The 27,084-nt window shown below is 46.1% G+C and overlaps 3 protein-coding genes and 1 long non-coding RNA gene across 4 annotated transcripts; 1 reads left to right on the plus strand and 3 right to left on the minus strand.

Annotated features, from left to right (window-relative positions):
* Positions 1-3,910: 3,910 nt before the first annotated feature.
* LOC117838729 (probable inactive receptor kinase RLK902) lies at positions 3,911-7,386 on the plus strand. Its single transcript, XM_034718867.2, has 2 exons — positions 3,911-5,553; positions 6,375-7,386. The coding sequence occupies exons 1-2, from the start codon at positions 4,119-4,121 to the stop codon at positions 7,016-7,018; spliced, it is 2,079 nt and encodes a 692-aa protein (XP_034574758.1). The 5' UTR covers positions 3,911-4,118; the 3' UTR covers positions 7,019-7,386.
* Positions 7,387-13,453: 6,067 nt separating this feature from the next.
* On the minus strand, positions 13,454-22,480 carry LOC117835185 (uncharacterized). Its single transcript, XM_072290395.1, has 13 exons — positions 22,058-22,480; positions 21,455-21,572; positions 20,318-20,619; positions 20,111-20,242; positions 19,935-20,033; positions 19,219-19,741; positions 19,126-19,136; positions 17,771-17,775; positions 17,280-17,570; positions 14,440-14,579; positions 14,227-14,352; positions 14,011-14,137; positions 13,454-13,651 (listed from the first exon to the last, which is right to left on the minus strand). The coding sequence occupies exons 1-13, from the start codon at positions 22,456-22,458 to the stop codon at positions 13,593-13,595; spliced, it is 2,334 nt and encodes a 777-aa protein (XP_072146496.1). The 5' UTR covers positions 22,459-22,480; the 3' UTR covers positions 13,454-13,592.
* LOC117838054 (uncharacterized) lies at positions 16,484-17,273 on the minus strand. Its single transcript, XR_004636494.2, has 2 exons — positions 16,841-17,273; positions 16,484-16,717 (listed from the first exon to the last, which is right to left on the minus strand). It is a non-coding gene; the product is annotated as an uncharacterized lncRNA (long non-coding RNA).
* A 512-nt stretch (positions 22,481-22,992) lies between the features above and the next one.
* On the minus strand, positions 22,993-25,089 carry LOC117838053 (uncharacterized). Its single transcript, XM_034717922.2, has 8 exons — positions 24,878-25,089; positions 24,543-24,792; positions 24,254-24,437; positions 24,059-24,129; positions 23,882-23,959; positions 23,655-23,742; positions 23,488-23,543; positions 22,993-23,398 (listed from the first exon to the last, which is right to left on the minus strand). Exons 1-8 carry the CDS (start codon positions 24,941-24,943, stop codon positions 23,331-23,333), a joined length of 861 nt encoding a protein of 286 aa, XP_034573813.1. The 5' UTR covers positions 24,944-25,089; the 3' UTR covers positions 22,993-23,330.
* Between the last annotated feature and the right edge of the window lie 1,995 nt (positions 25,090-27,084).

Genomic DNA, 27,084 nt, shown 5'->3' on the forward strand with positions numbered 1-27,084 from the left:
CTCTCACGGTCACAGCAATAATAATGCAGCATCGGACAATAGTGGGACGAACCGGGAGCAAATTCGGATCATCAGCTCTCGACGGCAAGTGGGCAACAGCGCACACTCGCGCCGCTGCAATAAGGTGAATTTTGAAAGAAGAAAAGAGGTACGATGTGAACAATAATCGCCTGGTACCGGATGGGCGTACGTTAGCAAGTTTGCCGTGCGACGAGTAGTAGTTTACCAGTTCAGCGGTCGAGGGCTACCATTTTGAGGTGGACAATCCGGAAGTGCAAACGACCTGTGTGCACTTTGGATCCTTGATCCGTGACATGTTGACTGTTGAAACTTGAAACCCGACTACGGAGTGCAGACAGACTCTGTGTTCCGACTTTTACACGCGTCCTGCAGTCGTCTACCCGTGCGTTGCACCCTACCAAATGTCGATCACGCAAACCATCCACCATCCACGCGCACGAAAATTTCCCGGCACGCGACCACGAGAAGGTCGTCCGGTCGTCAGGCTGGACCGGGTCGGCCGCTGTTCGCCAAGGCTTCGGTGCCGACATGCGTTGCGCATTTGCCGCGACGAGCCGCCATTAAAACTTTCTTTGCGCGGGCACCGATACGCCGCCCGCCGGCTCGCGCGGCGCGGTGACCGTTCCCCGGCTTCGGCTTCGCCAGACCCGGCGGCCGGCGCGTTACGACGCGACGCAATTGATTAACCCTCTACCGGCAGGCCGCACGAGGAGCCGCGTGGGAGTGGAGCGCGAGAGACAAGGCGGGCGCCGCGCGCGTCGGGTCCCGCGGCGCAACGGCGTCGGGTCGACGTCGCGCGGGGTGCCGTGCCGTGCGCCGGCGATACACCTCGCGATTCGCTGCGGGCGCGAGTCCAGTTTGAAAGGCTTTTCGTCTTGCTGGTGCCGAACACAGGAGATGGTGATACTTTTTCCTCCGAGCGAGATCCTTGGCCGGCCCATTGCGGAGAACATGTGACCCCGGAACTGGGCCTCATGTCGTCGCCTTTCACTTTCTCCCTTTTCCACTCACTGCGAGCTTTTGCCCTTTTCTTTAGTTTAGCGAAGTGGATTCCTGACTTCCTGCAGAGAAAAATGCTAGCGACGGGGTTAGTTTAACTTCCAACTTTTCACGCAAGAGATTCCAAAGGGGCTCGTCTAGAGGAGCTCGAGCGTACTCTACTTGATTGACACTATATTTTCCTGGGCTATGGATCCAATGACATGCAACTGCTGGAGATGGAGTTGAAGTTGAACGACACGAGCGTGTCACATGGTGGATGTGATCGCAGGGCTGAAGCAGCCGAGGGGAAAAATTGGAGTCGAGGGACTTGTGGCCGTCCTCGAAGCACAGAGAACTTGTAAAACCTAACTACGCTCCACTTCTCAACCATGTGCTTTTATCAAGATGTACCAGGAGGTACAAAATTATAACTTGAATGTTGATACATAAATACCTAATACAGTAACTACCTACTCCCTCGGTCCCAATTCTAATTTTTCTAAGACAGATTAGGGTGACGTGAAAAGATTCTAATACCCTTATTTGTTGGCCACATGCAGTATGTTTTGGCACGCAAATCAGATCTAACACTTAATTAGGTAGGTAGTTAGATCTATTTTCTAGGATGGTACTCTTTTGTAGGATTTTTTTCAAAAACTAGAATTGCACTTTTCATAGGACGGAAGGAGTAAATAACAATAGATGTACCTCAAATGTCAATTATTGATATCTCCTATGTTGCAATTGGTGATACGTTTTGATAGACCGAAAGAAAAACTCAGTTACGCGATAGGGCATTAGGGCCGGCTGATATACATGCATTTAAATGTATCCCTTCACGTTAGGGGGTGTTTTCTTCCCGTATCTTATTTTTAGCACGTGTCACATCGAATGTTTAGATACTAATTAGGAGTAGTAAACGTAGACTATTTACAAAACCAATTATATAAGTGGAATCTAAACGACGAGACGAATCTATTAAGCCTAATTAAGCCTAATTAATCCATCATTAGCAAATATTTACTGTAGCAACACATTGTCAAATCATGGACTAATTAGGCTTAATAGATTCGTCTCGCCGTTTAGATTCGTCTTATGTAATGGGTTTTGTAAATAGTCTACGTTTAATACTCCTAATTAGTATCTAAACATTCGATGTGACGGGTGCTAAAGTTTAGCAAGTGGAAGAAAACAGACCCTTAAAAAAAAAGGGATATCCCGTATCCCTTCCAAAGAAATTGCAAGGCAAGCAAATCGAAGTAACCGGTGCGCACAGTTGTCAATTTGAGCGGGCCAACCAATTTGCCGAGAAAGGGTCCAGGAGGGGCGCGTCAAGCGCCATGCATGATTTATTCCTACCAAGTTCACCAACAAAGTACAGCGTCAAGTGCGTGACGAAAACTGATGGTGGCGGCCGATGGTCTGTCCATCATCAGGCGCCACCCGTCTCACGAAAAATCGTTCAGAGTCCACTGGGTAAGCGAACGGTTCTTGCCTACCCGGCCGGCCACCGCCCGGCCGGGCGCACCATCGATCAGCTCAGCTGGTTGCTTATCGGGAACGAAAAGCTCGGTACGTCGACGCGACACGCAAGTGATCCATGGCGGTTTTGGCCAGGCAAGGCCATGTTCAACGCGGGGACGCAATTTCAGCTACGCGCTGCACGGCTGTACCCGAAACAAGAATGGAATCGGTATACGCGCCTGATGTTCCCGTAAATTTCCAGCGCTAGATAAACGGAAAGCAACATTTATTTAGGCCAGTTTTAATGAAGTTTCATTGTATTAAATTTTACGTCACATCAACAATTTTGTTGGCTTGACAAGATTATTTATGAGAAGAGTTTTATCAGATTTGAGAGGAGTTTCGTCCCCATGATACTCCGTTGTTATAGTTATCTAATTTTCAATCTTGCTAACCTAATAAGAGGGTGTTTGGATCTTTAATCCAGACTAAAATTTATGTCACATCGAATATTCAGAGGCTAATTAGGAGGGCTAAATATAAGCTAATTATAAAACTAATTACATGGACGGAGGTTAATTCGCGAGACGAATATATTAAATCTAACTAATTCATCATTAGTACATATTTACTATAGCATCACATTGTCAAATCATAGAGTAATTAGGTTCAATAGATTCGTCTCGTAAATTAGTTTCTATGTGTGCATTGGTTTTATAATAAATCTATATTTAATACTCCTAATTAGTATCAAACATTCGGTTTTATAATTAATCTACGTTTAATACTTCTAATTAGTATATAAATATTCTATGTGATAGAAATGTTAGGATGTTTGACCAAACACCCTAACTCGTATACGCGTACTAGGACCTTCAGATTGGAGTTTAATTATGGGCATTATGGGTAAATCCAGCATTCTAGCTGTTCATCACCACCGTACCAGTAGGAAACCAGCAAAACCTGCCCAGTATAAACCGGTCAATTAACCCGCCCCAGCCGGCCGGTAGTGGGCCCATCTGTCAGAACCCCCCGCCCCCAGCAACAGCCAGGCCTGCTGCACCTGCACGCGAAACAACACGCATTTGTTGGTTTGTTTGTTCCGGGTCCAGCCGGAGTCCAACGCGCCAGCACGGCACCGTCCCCTAGGCGAGTCTGAACCCAACCACCCACCCCGGCAGTGCGCAGCGCACGCGCACCCCGCCGCTCTCCGCTCCCATTCCCACAGCCGCGCAGCACGGCGGCACGGCGCTCCCGGCCCCGTCCGTCGGATCCCCTCCCCGGAGAGGAAACTGGAAACCCCATTCCCATTCCCACCCAGGCCCTCGCGCCACCCCGTCCCTCTCGCCCGCGCCCCAGCCGCCCACCGAACCCCAACGCCCCGCTCTACTTCAACACCCCCTCCCCCGGAATAAAATCCCGCGCCGCGAATTACCCAACTCCCAGAGCCCCAATCCGCGAAAAACGCGCACGGGACTTTTTAGGGTTTTTCTCCCCGCACGCCACCTCTCCCCCCTCCCTCCGCCCGCACACGCAGACGCGGCACCCGACTCCCACAAACCCCCAAAACGCCAACGCCACCCTCTCCCTCTGCCTCGCGTCACCTCACCCCGGCCCGGTCCTCTCTCTCCACCTTAGCCGCCGCCGCCGGGATGCGGTCGCCGCCGTGCCGGCCCCCGCCATGGGGGCCCCGGCGCCTCCATTCCGCGCTACCCCTGCTCCTGCTCGTCGTCGCGGCGCTGGCGGCGCGGGCGGGGGCCGACGACCTGGCGAGCGACGCGCGGGCGCTGCTGGCTTTCCGCGACGCCGTGGGGCGCCGCCTGGCGTGGAACGCCTCGGGCGCCGCGGGCGCCTGCTCGTGGACGGGGGTCACCTGCGAGAACGGCCGCGTCGCGGTGCTGCGCCTCCCCGGGGCGACGCTCTCGGGGGCCATCCCCGCGGGGACGCTCGGAAACCTGACGGCGCTCCACACGCTCAGCCTCCGCCTCAACGGGCTCTCCGGCGCGCTACCCGACGACCTCGCCAACGCCGCCGCCCTCCGGAACGTTTTCCTCAACGGCAACAGGCTGTCCGGCGGGTTCCCGCAGGGGATTCTCGCGCTCCCGGGGCTCGTCAGGCTCGCGCTCGACGGCAACGACCTGTCCGGGCCCATCCCGGCGGCGCTCGGCAGCCTCACGCACCTCAAGGCCCTGCTACTTGAGAACAATCGATTCTCCGGCGAGATTCCGGATTTGAAGTTGGAGCTGCAACAGTTCAATGTCTCGTTCAACCAGCTGAACGGATCTATCCCGGCCGCACTTCGGTCACAGCCGCGCTCCGCGTTCCTGGGGATGACTGGCTTGTGCGGCGGGCCCTTGGGGCCTTGCCCTGGTGGGGTCTCCCCTTCCCCTGCTCCAGCGGGGCAGACTCCCTCGCCGACACCTGTGCCCAGCGGGAGTGGCGGCGGCGGCGCCAGTAACGGCGGCAGCAACGGTGGAAATGGGGGACGAAGTGGTCATAAGAGCAAGAAGCTATCTGGCGGCGCCATTGCCGGAATCGCCGTAGGCTCCGCCTTGGGAGCCGCGCTTCTCCTCTTCCTCTTCGTCTGCCTCTGTCGCAAGTCTGGGGGCACAAAGACACGGTCTCTGGAGATGCCACCCCCTTCTTCCACGCCTGCCGCAGTGGCCGGCGGTCGGAAACCTCCTGAGATGACGAGCGGCGCGGCTGTAGCGCCGTTGACGACAATAGGCCACCCTAATGTTCCCATCGGCCAGTCGACATCCGGTAAGAAGCTGGTCTTCTTTGGGTCAGCGGCAGCTGTGGCACCATTCGATCTGGAGGACCTGCTGCGTGCTTCCGCTGAGGTGCTCGGAAAGGGAGCGTTCGGGACGACGTACAAGGCAGTGCTTGAGTCTGGGGCAACTGTGGCGGTGAAGCGGCTCAAGGACGTGACTCTTTCTGAGCCTGAGTTCCGTGAACGCATTTCCGAGATTGGTGAGCTTCAGCACGAGTTTATCGTGCCGCTCCGTGCCTACTACTACAGCAAAGATGAGAAGCTGCTTGTATATGACTTCATGCCCATGGGCAGCCTTTCTGCGGTCCTGCACGGTGAGATCTTTGTTTTTCCGAATTGTTTGTCACAAGTTTCTGTTGCATATTACTTTGATTATACACTAGAACTACCATTTGGTTGTACCTGCATTTGCTAGTACCATTGCTTTGTGTTATTCTTCGGTGGTGGTGGTAAGGTATTGTTTGATTTCTTCACACATGTTTGTTGTTTAGGAGCTACTCAGTATTGTTTTTTGGTTTGAATATTTATCCTCTGGTGGTATAGCACCCTAGATTTGTCCTGGTCTAGAGAGACCAAGTCAAATTCAGTTGGGATCAAGGCATCATTATCTGCTTGATATCTAAATCATTTGAATTCTGGGTGATTATTTATTGGGTATACTAAGTCGTATTCATTGTTGACTCAGATTTATGTGTTAACTTGTGTGATGTGAACATGGAAGCTTTGTGATAAAAATAATTGTCATCGTGCCAAACTCCCCTTTCACGTTATTGGTCCCTCACTGTTTCTCAAGTTGAGAATGTTTGAAGTAATTGATTTTGTCATCCTTGGTTAGTTGTATGTTCTTCCGAAGGTCATTTTCATTTTTCAATTTATTTTTTCTGTGCTCTCTGCTTGGCTGTTAGACTATTCTGGATTGATTAAAGAAGATAAACACTTGAGGTCATTGTAGTTTGTGCGATGATATTTTATTCATGTAGATGTTCTTTGGTGCTCTTACGTTTGCCATCTTATTAATTGTGTCCTATGACCATTTACGTTTGCCATCTTATTAATTGTGTCCGTTGACCATCAGGATGCAAGGGGTTAAGACTCAGTCTCACTGAAACTATCTGACTTTCTTTTTGTTGAACAGGTAACAGAAGTTCTGGCCGTACACCACTTAACTGGGAATTAAGGTCAAGCATCGCCCTAGCTGCAGCCCGAGGCGTGGAGTACATCCACTCAACAAGCTCAACAGCCTCCCATGGCAACATCAAGTCATCCAATGTCCTCCTGGGTAAATCATATCAAGCACGTGTATCAGACAATGGGCTTACCACTCTTGTTGGTCCATCATCTTCACCGTCTCGCACCACTGGATACCGTGCGCCCGAGGTTATTGATTCCCGGAGGATTTCTCAGAAGGCAGACGTATACAGCTTCGGTGTTCTGTTGCTTGAGCTGCTCACAGGCAAGGCCCCAAGCCAGGCTGCTCTCAACGATGAGGGTGTTGACCTGCCCAGATGGGTGCAGTCAGTTAATCGCTCAGAGTGGTCTTCAGAGGTGTTTGATATGGAGCTCATGAGACACCAGAATGGTGAGGAACCGATGGCTCAGCTCCTGCAGCTTGCTATAGACTGCGTAGCACAAGTCCCAGAGGCCCGGCCATCAATGGCGCATGTTGTTATGCGATTAGAGGAGATCAAGAAGTCAAGCGTGGCCTCAAACATCGAAGGAGGTGATGATCAATCTTCCAAGGCTGAATCGGAGGTGCCCACCAATCCGTTCGCTCCTTGATCTTGATTGACTTGACAGAGGAATCGGCTATAACTCTAGCTCGGATTCGATCGATTCATGCATTTGATGAATCCTATCTTCAACTGAGTCGACTGTTTTTTTTTCATCTTTTAGCCTATTGAATTTAACGGTTAAACTGATTGTCATTCAGTAGCACAGGGTGCTTGGCACGCTGTGCTGCTGAAGGTGATTGGTGGTGTGTTTAGGGACCAGTTCTAAAGTGTGATTGCTAAATTGCCGTGCTCATTCTAGCCTTGATTAGGTTGGTTTTAGCTTAGTAGCTGCTGCTGTCTTCGTCTTATCCATCCATGTGTAATTACTCAGCCCCATCTAGTCTTTCGAATTATTTTTGCCGGATTTTTCTTGAAGTTTGCTTTTTCTGGTGGCCGATGAGTGATGTGTTTTCGTGGGGTTACGGTTTGCAAGAGTTGGTGGGCTACTGACCTACTGTTGACTACTGGTGGTGGCAGCATTGTCATCGGTTCGTGAAAGCATAGCCTTCTCATGAAGTCGTGACCTGGTGCCACGGATCATGTTGAAACCTACGGATCATGTTCTCGGCGAGACTGTTTTGAAGTTGGAGTGATTGGTTGCCCTGCAGCGGCCCCTGCCTGCCTGATATCTTGATGAGCAATATAGTGATGTGCCCGTCGACGAGCACAATTTGGCCTTGCTCATTAATAGTATCTGACATAGTACTCGCTGATAATTCAAACCGGGTGGGGGCTGCGCCTGTGCTGCCCACCCACAGAATTCAGAAACCGCGAAATATCAGCGGCTCACGCCCTGGATTCTTGCTCCAAAATTGGGTGGGACGCGTCGAAACTGCTGAACAAACTGCTCTTGATTAGTTTCTTCCCTCCTATTTTCCCTGATTCTGGTAGAGCGAGACGCTCAACAAACCGACCGACTTTTTCTCGTCACGAGCGGACGCGTTGCGCATGACAGCACGAGACGGGAAGTGATCCGTTCTTCCGTGGTAGGTCACCTGTGTTCCTGTCCCGCCCGGCTCGGCGTGGTCCTGGACAATCGGGCGGGCGGGCGGGTGAGTCCGCCAAATCTGAAAAAATCCCCGGCCCCTCCCGTGCTCCCGTGTACCGCCGCGCCGTCCCAGGTAGACGACGCTGCCGCGTCACGGACGGCGCCCGTATCGCGGCACGTATTATCCCGTACCGGCGGCTGGCGCTCACGGGGGAGAGCTGGGGGACCGATCCGGCCGTGCGGAGCACCAGCAGCAGCGGCAGGGCTCGTCTCCGGCCTAGGGAGCACCAGTATTGCTGCGGGGACCTCCTCTCATTACCACCACCTCGCGCCAAAGGCTTGGGGTCGTCTCGTCCGATACGCGAGCGCGCCGTCGTCCCGGATCACGGGCCTCAGTGCCGTGTTCTGTTGTGCGGTTGTGCCGCGCCGTCGAAACCTCGTGAGGTTTGAGAGGAATGGCACGTCCGCGTGGGGCTTGTGGCTCGCAGCCGCCGGAGCAGGGAGCACACACCGGCAGGTAAGGGTCTGTTCGCTTCAACTTAGGGGGCGTTTTCTTCCACTGACTTATTTTTAGCACGTGTCACATCGAATGTTTAGATACTAATTAGGAGTATTAAACGTAGACTATTTACAAAACCCATTACATAAGACGAATCTAAACGGCGAGATGAATCTATTAAGCCTAATTACGCCTAATTAATCCATCATTAGCAAATGTTTACTGTAGCAACACATTGTCAAATCATGGACTAATTAGGCTAATAGATTCGTCTCGCCGTTTAGATTCGTCTTATTTAATGGGCTTTGTAAATAGTCTACGTTTAATACTCCTAATTAGTATCTAAACATTCGATGTGACGGGTGCTAAAAATAAGTCAGTGGATGAAAACGGGACCTTATTCAGCTGGCTTATCAACTACCAAATAGTATTTTTCTCTCACAACAAATCAGCCGTTTCAGCTTTTCAGCCGGCTTATAAGCTGAAGCGAACATGCCCTCATCAAGGTCTGCCCAGTGTACCACCATGGAAGTTGGAAATGGCGCGTGATTTCTACACCTACGCGGAAAATTGAACCGATTCACGCAAAAATGATGTGTTGCGAGGCCCTAGCTAGAATTTCCCTATCAAAGATGTACTACTTCCAAAGCTTCAAATCCGGACCAAGACGTATTTCCTCTTCCCTTTACGATTTTCTATAAAGAAAGATTTAGACTTTTTGCCTTTATTTTAAACTTCCAGCAACATGCTGGTTTTAACTTTTAACGACGGCATACTGAGAGAGACTTTGCCGAGTCACACCGCGCGTTGCAGTGATGAGCGCGAGCACCCAAAGTTGAAGCAGGTTAGGGGTTGGTGTCGTCGCAGGCCCAGATGCTGCGTGCGTGACGTCCGTTTCGTTAGTAATCGAGACGGCTTTGCTACACATTGAACACGTAGTGGTGGTGGGGATTTGACCAAACACATCAGGTTTTCAGATTAAGAACCGTGATTCCGACTCGCTTTTATGGCTCTATTGACTAGTGCCACACCAAGAATGTTCTAGCATTGTTAAGTAGGAAAAATAAACAGCATGCACGACGCGACCTTAAGCAAGCGAACTTCCGTCAGATAACACTATCCTTTATTTTTATTTTCTAAGTACCTAACCACACCTTGGTTTGGACCCTTAACTTCAGAGCAAGAAGATGGTCTCACCCTCCCTCCTAGTGCAAATTCCTCCTGTTTTTTACTCTAGCTTTATCACTAGTAATAGTGAATCCAATTATCTTTGAAAAAACATGTCTCAAACAAAAATACTACAAGGAGTCAAGGATAACATATCAACGTCTTCTAGAATTGTATTCTTCCTTACAATGCGAGAAAACAGATATGTTTAAACAAAAGCAAGATTCTTTGAACATTTGCTTTTTTGCCGCCACCTGTTACCGTTAGACATGCATACACCATTCAAATGTCTCCGGGTGTCATCACTCTCATGTTAGAAGCTTCAAAATTGACGAGAAGGAATCGGAGGAAAAACATGTCGTCAAGAAAAGCATCTAGTAATCATCGTTCAAATGTGAAAGTAAAAAAAAAAAGATGTGAAAAGCATCTGACAATGTGACATGTATGCATGTGTCGTCCTGTCCTTCCTTCCACAGGCCGGGCACCGAGCGCCGAGGATGCTGTTGGCCAAAGGCGACGCTCGCAGGCTAAGCTGAGAGCGACAGAGGCCAATCCTTTCCAGCATGACACAGCGGCCTGTGTCAAAGTCCAAGAGACTCTCTAGAATTCAGTTCCCAATGAATAGTATTTGATCCATGAAAAACAGTGATAATGACTTTTGGGATGGAGGCTATTGGATGATCTTGCAGAGGTGAAGGGACTACGTACTGCTGCTAGTGCCTTCTGAAAAAATGAAGATAGATTTTGCTAATCTTAATCTGAACTTGTTGGGGTTTGTACTTGGTACTATTGATTTTCATTATGTTGTCCGGCACCTGTCAGTGATTCTTTAGGGTAAGTGACCACCACCGTAGTTTCCGACTGGTAAAAAATGATCTGGAGTCTGGAGGTGTTGATTGGTATTGTGGTAGTGATTTGTTGATTTGTACTATGTGGTATACAAATATGATGAAGAAAAAAAAAATGAACGTGCAAGGTGCTGTCTTGGGCCCCGTAATTTGTACTACCTCCGTTCCAAATCGTAGGTCGTTTTATGTTTTTTTTTCATAGATATATAGTGTATATCTAAATACATAACAATATCTATGAACCTAGAAAAGTCAAAAAAACCTACAATTTGGAACGGATAGAGTAGAAAAAAAAGCACACCATAAAAAAAGATTCAAACACCGATTTATATCTTTTGTATACGGATTTTAATATTTTAACCTTTCGTTTCTGTTGGCTTCTGACAACATGGAGAACCCAACGGTGAACTTTATATGATCTTGCCAGGTCAAGCGACCCTTGTAGGGATCAGCGTACGCTCTTGAAGCCGGCTCTCAGTGGCCGCCTCAAGGCGACATATTGACTACGGCATCTGTTTGATAGTTTTTGAGATGGGTTGCTAAACGCTGAACACGTAGTGGTCAGAATTTGACCCGACACATCAGGTTTACAGATGAAGGACCGTGATTTTGACATTGCTTTTGCGCCTCTGTTGACTACTACACCAAGAATGTTCTTGTAGTAATATAAAGTGGAAAAAAAATGTAATACTCTCTCTTAAACAAGTAAACTTCAGTTAGATCCTTCTTTCTTCTAACCTACCTAACCACCTTTGGTTGGACCGTTGACTTCACAACAACATATGCGTGGCGTTTTCCTCCTGAACAGCCCAAAATTCTTGAACAGGTGAGCAAATTCCCACTGTATTTTACTCGAGTTTTTGTCCACCATACCCGCTGTCGTTGAACAAACATGTAAAATTTTACTTGAACACTCAACATCTTCTGGAATTCTTCCTTACAAGAAAAAGAAAAAAAAATAAATGTGAAAAGACAGGAATCTTTGAACACTTGTCGCCACCTGTTAACCTCAGTCCATGCTCACAAGTCACAACCATACCAATCATCTTACTAGAAACTTTAGAACCCTAAACATTGACCACAAGGAATAGGAGAAAACACAGCCATGTGGCGGCCATGTCGTCAAGAAAAGCATCATCTGGTAATTGCGACATGCAATGCATGCGTCTTAGTCCTGGCGACGCTCTCACTTTCCCAGCATGCCACATCAAAGTCTCAGAGTCTCTATAAAAAATGAATAGCATGCAGCTCTCGCAGGGAACAGTAGTAGACTAGCAGTTTGGCCCATGAAAGGCGATGATGACTTTTTTTGGGATGATAGGGCAAAGGTGAAGGTACTGCTGCTAGTGCCTTCTGAAAAAGATGGACTGGGAAGCTTTTGCTAATTTTACTTTGAACTGGTTAGGATTTGTACCTGACACAACGACACGTACTCATTTCCAGTGGTTACATCAGGGACCTCTGGACCTGTCAGTGATTTCTTTTGGGTCAATGGTCCCTTTCCAACTGAGGTCTAGACATGTCTAGTTCCCTCCAAACTCCTAACTTTGACACTATGTAAAAAGAAGATTTCCCATCACATCAAACTTACGGTACATGTATGGAGTACTAAATGTAGACGAAATCAAAAACTAATTGCACAGTTTTGTTGTACCTTGCGAGACGAATCTTTTGAGCCTAATTAGTCAATATTTGGATAATAATTCACAAATACAAACGAAACGCTACAGTTGCGCATTTATGGCAAAATGCCAATTTGGCCACTCCCAAATTGGGAACTAACAAGGCCTGAATACTGTAGTTTCTGACTGCTTGAAAAAGGATTTGGGGATGTTGATTGCTACTTATGCGCTGTATTCCTGTATTAGTAGGGCTGACGGCGGATGCCAGGATTAGGGCTGAAGTGCTGAACAATAGTTCTTGTGCTACCTTGAACTTTGCGATTACTGCAGCTCTCCCAATCCAAGCGTTCTGTGTGGCAGACAAGTGCTCGTAGGAGTCGGCCGGCGAGAGAAGAGCAGACGATGACCAGTCGACCATGGCGATGATTCCATAGGATAGGACGTGTCGTCAGCCTCACAACTCGCAAGGTCACAACTCGTAGGAGCATCTCGCTTTCTTCTGATGATCGTGTTGTTGTTGGCCTTTGGCCCGAACGGCAACATGTTCCCTTGCCTTTCGGGGGCGCCTTTTCTACTACCCGTCCTTTCGTTCTCCTGTCCGTCCATGTCCTCTGTGAGAGGAGCTTTCTCAAGCTGAAATGTCAGCAGCCTCTAGATCGATGTGGACAAGCAGACTGCTCAGTGATGATCCGGTTTTTCAGAGATAAGTCTGTGGATATATATGAACGACATAGCCGATTGAAATTGGTTTCAGATCTTTATGCAAACAACTGGTCTGCCTAGCACTTTACATGCAGCGATGAATGAAACTGCCCCTCTCGTCATGCGCTTGACCATGGTTCTTTTTGAATGCAACGCAGAAGCAGTGCTGTTTCATGTAAGACCAAGTCTCATATTGTGGGAAGCGAGGCCTAATCGTATCATTCCCAGTTGATTAAGGAAAACTGGGCAAAAACCACAAGCACCAGGGGCAAACCACCTCGCTAAACTAGGCCAAGAAGCACCGTAAAACGACTTAAACCGCAGCACCTGCCCAAAAAACTTGACCGTGATTCTGATTTCTCATGGTCATGCTCACTGATTACTTGATTAGCATGCGTGTTTCTACCCATCATGCTTTGCAACTTACTCAGAATCGATATCCTTCATGACTTTAGAAAGAGCAACAACCAGGCTGCCGAGATCATATGGTGTCCCTGAAGAAAATACCAGGCCTAGACAGATAACCCAACCGTACAGAGTGTTACAAACAGGCAGAACAAGGGATGCAAAAACTCAAACCTGAATGGGGTTACATGTTACACGGTGCGCAGGCAAATTAACAGAGTCATCAATACTTTATTGCAACGCTTGCGCAATTTGGATGAATTACAGGATTTCCTGAGAGGGTTTCTCACTTCTGCATCTCATGCAGTCATGCTACTCAGCCCGATGCTGTACATTGCAATGCACATCTCTTACATGATGACACATTTAACAGATAGCCCTTTCTGCTCTACTCTTTGGTCTTCATTACCTGCAGAGAAGAAACAAAGATTAAGGAATCAGGGGAAATTTAAACAGAGAATTGTCGCAAGCAAGTGACCTCATAAATTCACCCCACAAGCTTCGATAACTAATAATACTGATTACATTGCATAATGAAGAAGATTGCTTATGACCATGAGCATTAGCCTCCTGTGTTTTCCCATGCTATTAGGTTCCTGTTTTCGGCCATGCTGCCAGCTGCTGGCTTGACACGCGAACTATGTTGTCGCTTGACAAGCTACTCTTGACAAGGATTTCAGATATTCAAGGCAGATTCCTTCAGGTAGCTAAGTTCAACAGCATTCTCAGCATATCAGCTACTGAAGCAATGAAAAGGAAAAAAAATACCTTCTTGAGGTTGGTGCAGCCTGCGATTCTGAGGAGTAGACATCTCCCTTTTCAAGCTGGTTAGGATGTCCTCCATTGTATGTTCCCTTTGCCAGTTTCCAAGCATAGGAAATAGCCTCGGGTCAACCTAGAAAGGTTGCTAGTTAAGTACTAGGCCTAACATCATTTATAAACAGCCTAAGAAGTTGGCATGTATGAAAATAAATGCATTAGTACCAATCCAGTTTCTTGGTTCACACATGTCATATTGATTCGAGTCTGAAATCGAACAGTTGGTGGTTTATCTGGATAATCTGTATCACAGAACAGCTTTAATTGATATATTCGTCCCTCGTGAACAGTCTGCAATAAAATGCAGTAAGTCCTCAGGTTAGAGCACAATCATGCAAATGTAGTATGTATTCAGTTATGGGTATTTCTGCAACATACATTGGGAGGGCCAATAATAGTTCCTGTCCAGGACCGCATATAAATGTCATCAGCATCATCCATCCCATAGCTCACTGTTCCATCACCAATACCCTTCTCACCACGTTCTAGTTCTTCTAGCAGCCTAAAGTTTCTTGGAACTGCAGAAAACATAGTACAACAAAGTATGAACTAAATTATTATTAGGCGACTAGCAACTTGCTTACTGGATATTGTGAATCCAAATTCATCGTTCTTATGAATGAAATAAAAGTGCAATAAAGTTTCATAATTTACTGGAATTTTGTTTGGCCACCCATGAGACTTCAAATTTCCAAAACAATTCATATTGTAGATTTCTATAAAATTAGGGAATGGCAGATATAAATACTGCGCCTGATTTATGTGTGGAATAGCATATTCTGGTACCTTTTGAGGAACAGTGCTAGTTTCCACATACCATATATTTCTACAAAATTAGAGAATGGCAAATATCAATGCATTATACTGAGCCTGCTTTACGTGTGGAATATCATATTCCAATACCTTTTGAGGAACGGTGCCATAAATATACACAGCAAAACAATGATGAACTATTGATGCAAGAAGGCTGAGTGGCCAATAGCCACATCTTTAATAAACCACAAGAAACATTATCTGGACTTCTAGAGGCATTAAAGCTAGAAAACATCCCTTCCCCCCCCCCCCCCCCCCCCCCCACCCTATTTCCAAGGCATCCTTTTTGTGAGAGTGAGAGCCAAATGACTAAATTCAGCATCATAAATACCACTTCACATTTGGGGCAATATAGAAGAGGTTTTGGTCAGATTAAACAGATGGCAGATAGCCTTTTTTCCAGCAAATTATAATTTCTAGCTACTCTAAGATGAAGACGAAGGGCCAACCAAATAATTCCCAATCATCTAAAGAGTGCACATTGAATAATCTCAGATTTCCAATAACTATTTTGACACTTGAAGCTTCATAAGCCATCTGAAACTTAGTAGTTGGGGCCAACGGGCCTTTGAGTTGAGAATGAGCTTAAACTTACCAAATAAGCCAAATAAAAGGCCGTTAAACATGTCTCAACTCTAATTATGTAGTCTCTAGTCTGCGAGATCAACATCGGTGCCATCTCTCGGTGTGTGATGCCAGGTTCCTTTGGTCAGCCATAGCAGGCTGGCAGATTATGATGAGATAATGCTAAGGACTATTTTGTCAAAGTAATGGAAAACTATAACATGACATGGAACTAATTTTGATTGGACTCTGCTTGATAATAATCAGTTAGTAAGTATAGTTGCAAAATCGGGATATTGGTTTAAAAGAAGATTATTGACTAGGACCATTGACCACCCCACCCCCAGCAATGCGAGCGTGTGTACAAAATTTTGAATTACTTTAGTCACTTTTATTAAAGACACCAAATCACCCTACACAGAAAATACATTCATGTTATCTCACTAATCTGTCCTCCTAATATGTACAACAACCCACTTACCCACCGCTCTTTTGCTCAGAGCCAGTGACTGTCTATCTATCCACTGTTGGCAAGCAGAAGTGCGTACCATCTATAAATCTCTCAGCAAGATTGCATAGAGGCGCTTCTACACAAGTAAGGCCACACACATCAACTGAATATGTGATAGGTTCAGAAAATCTGGTTAATCATGGTGAGTCACGGATTGGTGCGATTTCCATCAAGGAATGGCAAACCAAAAAAATGAAGGAAAATGCTATGAAAGCTAGGAGTAGGACTAACAAGTAGATAGAATCGGTATCGCTGCCAAGAATGCCAAGCATCCAAGCCACATGGAAGAAAATTTTACAAATAGATCCTATTTATTAAATGTTAAAACTGTTAGGAGTAGTTTTCACTTTTCGTTGCTTTCGGATTTGGGGGATTATCTTTTGGTTATTTGGGGGCATGCTGGTCAGAAATAGCTAACCTTGACTCATTCTGAATACCATTAGTGTAGCTACTCAAAAGGATTTATAATCACAAGATTACTATATACAAATGGTCCCAAGTAGAATTCGATTCCTACCAGATTGCACTTATGGCTTAATGGAATTCCTGCTGGATAACAGGCAAGTATGCATACAAGTTTGCTACCACACATTACAAGTACCCGAATGAATATATGACTCAACTGTCCTGAAACTTTTACAAAAAAAAAAATAATTCTCAGACTACAAAGCCATTTCATGAGCAATGATTTCCAAGAAAAGATGATGTGACTGCTCAACAAAATTGATGTGGTCCCTCCAAATCCTGAGCCAACCCATTCATCTAGACCTGCACCAATAATTGACGAACTGAACCCATCTTGCTTATTCAGGAAGGAAAAAGCCTTCCAAGTCTCAACCAAACACACAGCATAATGATCATATTTAGAAGGAATGGTCAATTGGGCCTTACCAACAACTACAGGTGGATGCTAACTTTACCGCAGCATTTCACCTTCGCACTAAATCCCGACAGAAAAATAATCTTTGTTTCAATAAACCTATCTTTTGCCGAAGAGTTTCTTCCACCACATGGCGATGGAAACGGTGACCTAAGGTGCGCCAAGGCTAACTTCACATGGCATGGATGATAATCAGAGGCATTGGCGGATCGGGTTCCTCCAGCATCCCCAAGTTACCCTGACCCTGAGCCCAATCCGGCCATCCCGCGCAGCTCCCTCCTCCCTTACTCGAAGCGCGGCCAAATCCGATCAGGAATCCAAGCAGCCACGACCTCTTGGCCACACAGATCCCACCTCTTTTCACTTGAATCAGCAGCCCAAGAAACAAACAAACCCACCACATACACCATGGAACCTCGGGAGAAATGATGAGCAGAGACAGCTACTCACCGACGACCGGAGCCGACGGTCCCTCGGACCCCATGGCGAGCCCCTCCGATTCCTCCAGCTTCATGTGCTGCAACTGCGATTTCTTGAGACGGGATGAGAGGGGGACGCGTACTGGAACCGAAGCGGCGGTGACAATTGGTGCCAAACTGCGCCGGCAAGACAAGGAATATTCGAAGCCCCGCGTGAGGCTCTTCCAGTTCCAAGAATGGTCGAGGGGAAGAAGACTAGAAGGGAGACTGGGGGAGCAGCAGCAAGGGAAGGGAAGTACTCCATAAAGGAAAAGGAATACAACTGGCAAGGCAAGGACAGCACACAAAATAGGGAAGCGAAGAATAAGGGGGTGTTTGATCCCAATATCCCATGGACTAAACTTTAGCACTCTTTTTTTATGTCAAATAGAAGGATTAAAGTGGGCTAATTGCTAATCTAATTGTACAGATAAGGGCTAATTAGCCCTTAATTAGACCATGTTTTAGCCCATCAACACATACATGAGCTAAGTAGAGTAGTTCAAACTTCAGAGCAAGACCGCAACAGGACAGTTTGTCAGTTTGCCTTGGCCACAGCCCACAACCTGTGAGCCTTTCCATCGGGAAAAAACATAAAAAAAACCAATGAAAAAATAACGCCAAGACATGAAATTGTTTTCTATTTTCAGAAATGTTTCAATCCATCGACCAGAGGTCAATTGCTACTCCCTCCATTTAAAATATAATGTGTTTTAGTTTTGTTCTAATCAAACTTCTAACTTTGATTTAAAAGGTACATTAACATATGTAATATCAACGCATATAGATTTAATGAAACTAAATTTATGTTGTATATATTGGTGTATTTTCTTTATAAAGTTGATTAAATTAAAAAGTTAGAGAACACTTGCGATAACCTTTTATTTTAGAAGGAGAGAGTAGGAGACAATCCAGTGCAGCATCAAACCATGCTCAGAAGTCAGGTGCTGTTGTTATTGCCCCAAATGCCATGCCTAGCGAGTAGCGAGGACATTATCTACAATGAACACGCTATTATAATATCTTTTTTTGTAATATCTGCTATTATAATCTTGTGGGTACTCATGAAGGATGACAGATAGAATCTATTGGCTTCGCGCTATGATGCAAAGGATTGACTTCCACTCATTCTCCTCTGGGATCTAGGTAGACAAGCGCGGTTCCTCAAAACATCTTAGACACATCGATTTTCGTTTCTATGTTGTGACTTTGTCTTTCCGACAATTAGCCAGCCTAGGTAAGTGTGAGAAACCTGGACGATATTATTCCCTCCGTTCCTTAAGTTGTTTTAGCTTTCATAGATATATTGATTTTACTATGCACCTAAATACTAGGTCATGTCTAAATGTTATGAATCTAGAAAATCAAAATATATAATTTGGAACGGAGAGAGTAGTATATTTGGAACGGAGAGAGTACTAGGACAGGTCTTAGAAACTTGAACTTGGATTTGTGAAATAAACACGTAAAATCAAAGAACGTGAATTTTTCTTCATGCCAACCATTCATTTGTAGCATCAACTTGAAGCAAACTCCATTAGTTACCATTTTGATCCAATCCCACTGGTTACCGTCTTGCTTTTACTTCACAAAGTTGCAGGATTTAAACCCCATCCTCACTACCTTTTCTTTAGTATTTACATCTACAAGCGTATAGAATTAAAAATACACTAGGGAATATTATTCAAATGCCAGAGGAACAAGAAAATGACACTCTCTGCAGCTCAATGCCTCAATCACGCACAAAGACCCCTAGCAAAATCCTATGATGCCATCTCTGAGCAGCACATAATAGAACTCCAAAAAATCAACAGTACAGTTCTCCATTGAGCTTTTACTTTTTGTTCGCCTGTATTGCGATAACTCTTAAAGATGCAAATTTTACATATGGGAATCCACAAGCCACGTACATTTACAAAATTCAGTTATGCCTTCTCCAGATTCTTATTATTTTCCCCACACGAAAACCATGAGGCGATATCATCATCAGAGTCAACCAATTCCATGCTTCTAGGAAGACGGGCAGGGGCGAAAGGTCGGCTGTGTTCTTGTGATTCCTTTGTTGGTAGGCCTTTGCTTCTCCTGGACATTTCATCCTTCCATTTCTCCCTTTCAAGATGATCTTGGGAAATAGCAGTCTTGCCACCAACAATGGGAAAACTCTCAAGGAATTTGTAGTCCTTCTGTAGCGGGAACATATCGTTAGCCCTGCTATCATCCCCCTCATCATCCGCGCTCCAGAAATCTGAATCTTCATCAGATAGTGGAGCATTCTTCTGTGGAATTTGCCACTTCTTCGACCGGATGCCATCTTGAACAAATGAAATAGTGGGATTCCTACTATGCTCTAAATCATGACGTGATTCGATAGAATCTTGACTGTTCAGAGATTTTGGTCTTTTCCAACAACATTTCAAGCAGAATGCGTTCCTCTTGAAGTTCACATAGTTACACCTGTTATTGAACATTTAACATATAATTAACTTCCATGTTCTGATAAGTAATAGAAGTTACCATCATGGCAGGGGAAGGATAGTCACACATTTCAAACATCTTTTCTTCCAATTATAAGCTCATATTGGTGGTAGACATCAAAACAATTCAATGGATAAAAAGATATAATAGCATAGTGGAAATAGGCACTCACGAGATGCATTCCCATTCTCCTGGATTGAGTAAACGGTTTGTTGGTTTCTCATGGCATTGCAAGCATCTTGTATTCTTTGCAAAATTCAAAAAGTTGCACCTAAAAAATGTAAGGTCAGTACAAGAAAGAAAAGAAAAACTAATTGCAGTAGATCCTAGAGATATAAGCAAGCTCACCTTTTGCATATCCAGTCACCCTTTTTGAGAGGTAGATGCTCTTGGTCTTCATGCTGCAACCGATACCTCTCTTGGAATTCTCCATCGCAGCGCAAACATTTGATATTCTTTGCAAAGTTCAGGAAGTCACATCTGACAACAATTGCAAGGCATTGTGACCAAGTGGATATGTTATAGTCTTATAGAATACAAGCTTTACAAACATACTTGGGACAATTCCAATCACCCTGCTTCCTGGGTAAAGATGATTGACATTTGAGCTGTGCAGATTTAGCAGTGCTGGAACCTGGTCCCCTAGAATCGACCTTGACAACCTCATTTAGTAGGCTCTTTATTGATTCCTTGACAGTTTTGTTCAGGCATGCTCTGTTCTCTACATTGTCAGTAATAACATCAAGACCATAAGTCAAAAGGATGCGTATAACATCCACAGTCCTTCCAACTTCTTCTTTTCGAGCCTTTACATATGCCCTCTCGCAACTTCCTCTTAAATTGCATTGACTGCAAACCTATCAGGACAAGCTGATGCTACATAAATTAATGTCCCTGACTTAAAACACTAAAATTTTCAAGCATAAACGAAATTACTGAATTTACAATATAAAGATTGAGGACCAATGGGTTTGGCAAACTAGACTGCATCAGCAGCAGACCAAGTGAACCTTTCCCCTTGTCACCAAGAGGTATGAACACTGATTAATTTCAATGACTAGTTCTCAAGAAAGGAAAGTATAAAATCCATATTGCAGACATTTTCTATACTCTAGTTCGCTAGTGTGCAATGGATTTGATGAAAGAAGGGTTACCGATGAGTTCAAATAGGTGATCTGTTTTATTCCTTCACGACATACGTTTGCAGTCAAATCTTTCTAACGTGCAGTTCAAAAGCAAACATGTTAAGATCACATACAATTATTATCATCACCCGTTGCTTGGGTGAGCATGTTAGCATGGCGGATCCGCTAAAATGGCCAGGCAAGCATCTCCTATGCAGCCAGGTGACAGAGGGGGCAAGAGACGAACAAGCATGGGGAAAATTAAGCAGGGTAGACGGTCATTTTACATGTGTACATGGCCAGCGTAAAACCTAGTAATTCATTGCTGACTAGTCTGACAACATGGCATGTTATGTCGGACGAGGGATGAAATTGACCCAAAACAAAAGTTGGAGGACTGAAAAGGTTGGTCTAAGCCTAGGGATGAATTTGAGCATTGGGGCAAAGTTGGAGGACGAAAATGACTATTCCATGGATATCTAAAATGCGAGGTACTTTTAAAATTGATGTGAAATGGAAAATGTGGTGCTTCAAGAGAACTTTTCAATAAATAGTTCCATGTAATTACCTCCCCTTCATCAAGGCCTACATAAGCCCGCAATCGCTTCCCAGAATTTACAACCTTCCTGTCAATGCTGGGGCAACCACATCGCAGGGCGACTTGAATGTCCCATCTCGATATATGCCTGCAACAAAAGGCTTTCAACTTTAGCTGCACTGCATCCGTTTAAGTCCTTTAGTTGAAAGTTGGGACTCATGAGACAAACAATACAATACTTTACATGCTGAAACCATGTAGTGTAATTGTACACATGACACATCTAAGCGTTTTTATAGTGTACTACTATACTAGTAATTTTTGCAGCATCGTACTGTACGAAAAGTTGCTACTGAAGTGTGCATGACCAAGTTAGCAAGCTGAGGGGAAAATGCTGCAAAAACTGCTGGAATATGTGCCTTGATGGTAAAGGCGCAAACACCTTGCATGCACCCGCGGAATGCCTGATGAAAGAACTAGAAGGCGACGCAAATAGCTAGTAATACATTTTCACAAACACCTCGCGTGCAACTAAAAACATAGCCCCCAACAGAGACAATGGCCTCGATCTGCACACCAACCCAGGCGAAGAGCCCCACCCCAGCACGATTCCTCCATGCTAGGCCACTTCACCTGATGAGCTCAGGCTGCTCGCGCCCAAAACGGAGGCAGGCGGTGCGGACAGCGTTGGCGTCCTTAGAAGACGGCGAGCTGGCGGCGAAGGCGGAGGGGTCGACGTGGCCCCGCCGGAGGAGAAGCTCCATCAGAGCGACCCACTCCGGCCACGGATGCGCTATATCCACGGCGGCCGGTGCGCCTCCGGCACGAGCAAGACCGCTTCTTGGCCCTTCTGTCACTTGGCGTTGGTCGCTAGGTGGAGGTCGTGGTGGTGGTTTATGGGAGGAGGAGAGGGAGAGGTCGTCGAGCTCGGAGCGGATGAAGGCAAGCTTTGGGTCAGGCCGCGGTGGCGCGCTGTGGTGCGAGAGCCGCCGGAGCGCCGGCGCGGCGGCCGCGGTGGCAAGGCGGCGGTGCATCGCTTGCAGTTGCTGAGTGCAGAGGTCCAAAACCGCATTGGGCTCCGGCTGGTTTCAGGTTGCCCAGTATGGCTGTATCAGACCCAGCCCAGTTTAGTAAACTAGTCCATGTTTGGCCCAACTAATGATGAATGAACATTTTGATTTACTGAGATTTCCATAAGCAAGCAACTTTATCCTAAAAAACTTTATTCGGCCAAGAAAAACCTAAACAGTTTTTAATGTAAGATAGTTTGGAATATGGACAATTCTGTACGATCCCCGCTGGAATCACGCTCGCAAAAATCCACGCGTGGGTATAAAATTCTAGCTCATCCTATGCTAGCTAGCTGGAGTCATTTTGGTGACTCTACCTGATACCGCTAAAAAGGAATGATCTACAACTGTAAAGATATGAATTGGCCGTATAATTCAAGACCAGTTGAAAAATTATACTGCTCTATCACGATACAGTAAAATGACAATTTTCATCAAGTCGTAGACTGCAACAGAGACAATGGACTCATCCTTGCTCTGATCCTCAACAAAATGCGGTTACAATAAATAGACAAGTTGCCATTACGATTACCAGTCTGATCCCTGGGCATCTCATAAGTGACAGAGTTTTTCACATTCTTGGGCACAAAGGTGTACCAAATCAATAGAACACTTACCCTAAGAGGATAAGATGCTCCTCTACTCATATGTCACAGAGTTCCTAACTTCCATTCTTGGGTGCAAAAGTGGAAAAAGTGGACCGTTTCAACAGAAACACTTCACCTAAAGAGGACAAGATGCCTACCATCTAAACTACCAGAAAAGGGAACTCTCACTACAATGCAACCATCATCACTAAATCACTGAAGAAGTGAACATGTTAAAAAGGGTTATCGTCAGAATGCTTGTTGCTTCAGCCTGTCCATGAGAAGGTGCGCAACTGACTCGTATCCTTGCTCCCTTGCTGTTGCGATGACAAAGAAAGTGAAAAGGAGGCACATATATGGAACAGCATTTGACACACATATATAATAGTAGCAGAACCAGAATTACCATTGTATATGGCAATCCCAGTCGGTGGTATCTTCCTCTTCTTCAAGCAGAAGGAGCTGCATTGTTGTATGACCAAAGATTACCACAAGTAAGTGATGGGAGATTAATTCTGAGAGCGCCATTTCAGGCCTCTGATGGTAGAACGAGGTTAGGGAAGCGAAGCTCACCTGTTGCATATCCAGAACTTCTTGATACCCTTCTCCTCAATGCAGTGAGGGCACATCCAGTTCTTGTTCTTCCTCACTTCTTCCATCTCTGCTAAAGCAGTTCAAAATTCAGCTAGCAGGCCAATACAATCCAGCAAGAACAATGGCATTTCTTAACATTGTGCATGATACATACAGCTGCAGTTCAACCACAGCATTTCTTAACAACGTTGAGCAAGTTCACTTACCTTCGCCATACCTAACTTTCAGGCAAGCACGGCAGAGTATCCCATTGGAAGAATGACAAGATGAGCAGTCCGTCTTTCCTGTAAAATATTTACAAGAGTATTGAGTATTGACCATGATCAGACTAGTACACACGATTGGGGAAAAGAAACGAGAAATATTCACGGATTCTTTTTTACCTAAGCATGGTTGTTTCAGGTCTCCTTCCCCGCAGCGCTTGCAGTCCTCCTCGCCGCACAATTTCTTCTGCCTTCGGTCACAAAAGAACGAGTTTTCTCAACTACTTACACGAATACGCTAATCCCGCATGATAACGGGATAAAGAGCACAGATCGGTGACAAACGTTGTTAATGGCGCGAGATTGCGAGTGTACCTGCAGAAATGGCAGCAGATCCCAAGAACAGGGTCGTACACGCCTCCCCTCCCCTTGCTGTCGCATCGCCTCTCCTGCAGCGCCTCCACCCTCTTCTTGTCCACCACCAAAGCTAGATTCTCCTCATCATCATCATCTTCATCTGTCTCCCCCGCCGTGGCCACCGCCAATTTGCTCAAAGCTCCTATGAGACGACAAAAGAAACTTGTTTTGAGTCGTTTCTCATCACATACAACACGAGTAGCGCACGACCCGAATCCACGGAAGAGCAGCAGATTCGGCAGGCAACCTTTGGGAGGCAGCGCCTTGTACTGAACAGACTGCCCGTTCAACCGGGCGGAGAGACGACGGCTCGACGCGGATCCAGTCGGCGTCGCGGCGGCGAGGCGGCCGGAGCGGCGGAGCGGGGTCATGCTCATGACCCGCGGCCTGGGGGTCTTCCGGGGAGTCGCGCTCCCGGCCGTGCGCTGGCTGGAGACTGCGGCGATGTCGCTGAGCTCCCCCGCGCAGCGGCGCAGGCCGAGCATCTCCATCCGGGCCTGCACACGCGCCAAGAATCAGTGGTGCCGCAAGAAATTCCTCATCCGGTGGAGATCGAATCTGGGGAAGACGGTTGCGCCTTACCATGTTCTCGGAGATGCGGGCGTCACGGAGACTCTCATAGTCGGACTTGGCGCTGAGCCTCCCCATGGCGGCGGCTTCCGGGCTTAGCTTCGGCGGTGGCGGCGGCCTTGCCTTGCAAAGATGGGCTGTGATGGATGGGTGGCTGATTGGGTCCAGGGTTCTGGTGGGCGGTGGCTGAGCGCTGACCAACGGCTATGTGCGAAGTTCGAATGGGAAAAGGTTAGGAAATTTTACTTAAAAAAAAAGTTAGCAAACGGCTCTATTTTATGCGCAGTCTTTTGGCAATTTGGCAGAACTTTTTCTACGGTGAAATTTTACCATTTTACCCATGACGCTTAAGGTGGCTAATTCTTTCCCTTTTTCTTCTGCCAAAGGAATGCAGCTAATTCAAATGATCAAATCCAGGAAATGATGAATCAGGAGTGTATGGTAATTTCTGCCGCGTGTCAATGACCTGAGCTGGGTTGCATGAAAAATGCATTAATATTAGTTTCTTTTGTTTTAGCATTCTACTCATTTTTATTGTTTAGTTGCCGTGTTTAGTTCTAGGTTTATTGCCAAAGGGCAAAGGCCAGGCCAATGCCAAATTTCACTTGCATTGCGTATTTTCGCACAAGGAAGATTGTTTCTTGGACTATTTTTCGTAAGGTTTCGTCTTTTGCTCCGAACCCCGGGATGTAAATCCGCCGCGGGAAGCCCTTGCGGCCTTGTGTGCGAACGTGCACTGTTTAATGTTAATGTCGGGGCCTCAAAATTCAGAGACCATGCTCGAAACCTACTTGGACCTTGTTTAGTTGCCCAAAATTTGGAGGTGCAAAATTACTATTATAGCACTATAGCACATTGTAGCGTTTCGTTTGTATTTGTGAATTATTATCCAAATATTAACTAATTAGGCTCAAAAGATTCGTCTCGCAAAGTAACAAAACTGTGCAATTAGTTTTTAATTTCATCTACATTTAATATTCCATGCATGTACCGCAAGTTTGATGCGATGGGAATCTTCTTTTTGCATAGTGTCAAAGTTGGAAGTTTTGAGGGAACTAAACACGGTCTTGGAGTCTGCATGGCGCCATTGCCTGCTATCTTACTCATCTGAAGTTCTCCATGGAGGCTCATGGAATTAATCGACTCTAAACTAGACACGGGTTATCTATATATTTAGCTGGAGATTGCAGAAGCGTGGTAGATGGGCGCACCCTCATGCCTGTAAAACAGTAAAAGATTAGTCAAAGTGATTGCAAATATCAGACGAGGTGGACATGATGGGGAAAAGGACAGATCTTTGCTGCTTCTTGCTTTTACCTGAGCGCTGCACGATTTCCTCTGCATTCGATCACACAACCAAGTTTTCTCAGCAAGCTGTATACGTAAATAATCTGACTACATATTTTTTCCCCTCAGAAAAACGATCATCTTTGCAACTGAAAAGTAAGTACTCTACTGAATAAATCAGCAGTACATATCGTAGGAACAAATCAGCAATGGTATGCGTACCTGCAGAAATCAGCAGTACACGGCCCCCATCGCCTCGCCGTCACCGTCCTTTGGCTCCGGCACCACCTCCTCGACACGCCCGCCGGCGCATTGTGCTCGCCCTCCTCCACCTACACAGCCGTCACCTTCCCCAGAGCCCCTACGAGACAAACACAGAAGAAACGCGCTCCCATCTCAGACAACCCGGAGCAAGAGCAACCTCGGACGGAGAAGGAGACGCAGTGCAAACCTGTGAGAGGCAGCGCCGTGTGCTTCACGGCCTGCCCGTTCAGCCACGGGGAGTGGCGGGGTGGGCCCATGTGTAAGAAAAGAGGGAACGTGGTTGCCTATCTTGGTTCATCACGGTTGCATGTTAATATATGGTGAAATTATCAAGAGATTTACATGAGTATAATTATGATCACTTAGGACTTGTTTGTTTTATAACTTGAATTACAAGAAAACCTATCTCTAAGCAAACTAAATTTATCTCCAAGACCACAACCGTATAGCACAAGCTATCCGGTCTAACCGGTTAAGCTATCCGGTCCAACCGGTTACACACATATTCTAACATCCTCCCTCAATCTAAACTTCTCTTCCTTTTGAGATTTAGATTGTGCTTGAAATCTTCTAACTTACCAATTATCAAGACTTTAGTAAACCCATCTGCAACTTGATCATGAGTAGATACTAATCAGACTTGTAATTACTTCTTGGCAACTCTCTCT

This window comes from Setaria viridis, chromosome 9 (assembly GCF_005286985.2).
Source record: "Setaria viridis chromosome 9, Setaria_viridis_v4.0, whole genome shotgun sequence".
In the NCBI taxonomy this organism is placed as follows: domain Eukaryota; kingdom Viridiplantae; phylum Streptophyta; class Magnoliopsida; order Poales; family Poaceae; genus Setaria; species Setaria viridis.

Coding starts and splice junctions, on each gene's coding strand:
- LOC117838729 (XM_034718867.2), top strand. CDS start 4,119: ATGCGGTCGCCGCCGTGCCGGCCCCCGCCATGGGGGCCCCGGCGCCTC. Junction 5,554..6,374: donor CCTTTCTGCGGTCCTGCACG/GTGAGATCTTTG, acceptor TTTGTTGAACAG/GTAACAGAAGTTCTGGCCGT.
- LOC117835185 (XM_072290395.1), bottom strand. CDS start 22,458: ATGCACCGCCGCCTTGCCACCGCGGCCGCCGCGCCGGCGCTCCGGCGG. Junction 14,353..14,439: donor CTATTATTGGCCCTCCCAAT/GTATGTTGCAGA, acceptor ATTTTATTGCAG/ACTGTTCACGAGGGACGAAT. Junction 14,138..14,226: donor TGAACCAAGAAACTGGATTG/GTACTAATGCAT, acceptor CAACCTTTCTAG/GTTGACCCGAGGCTATTTCC.
- LOC117838053 (XM_034717922.2), bottom strand. CDS start 24,943: ATGGGGAGGCTCAGCGCCAAGTCCGACTATGAGAGTCTCCGTGACGCC. Junction 24,438..24,542: donor CAAGGCGCTGCCTCCCAAAG/GTTGCCTGCCGA, acceptor GTCGTCTCATAG/GAGCTTTGAGCAAATTGGCG. Junction 23,544..23,654: donor AAGTTCTGGATATGCAACAG/GTGAGCTTCGCT, acceptor ACAACAATGCAG/CTCCTTCTGCTTGAAGAAGA.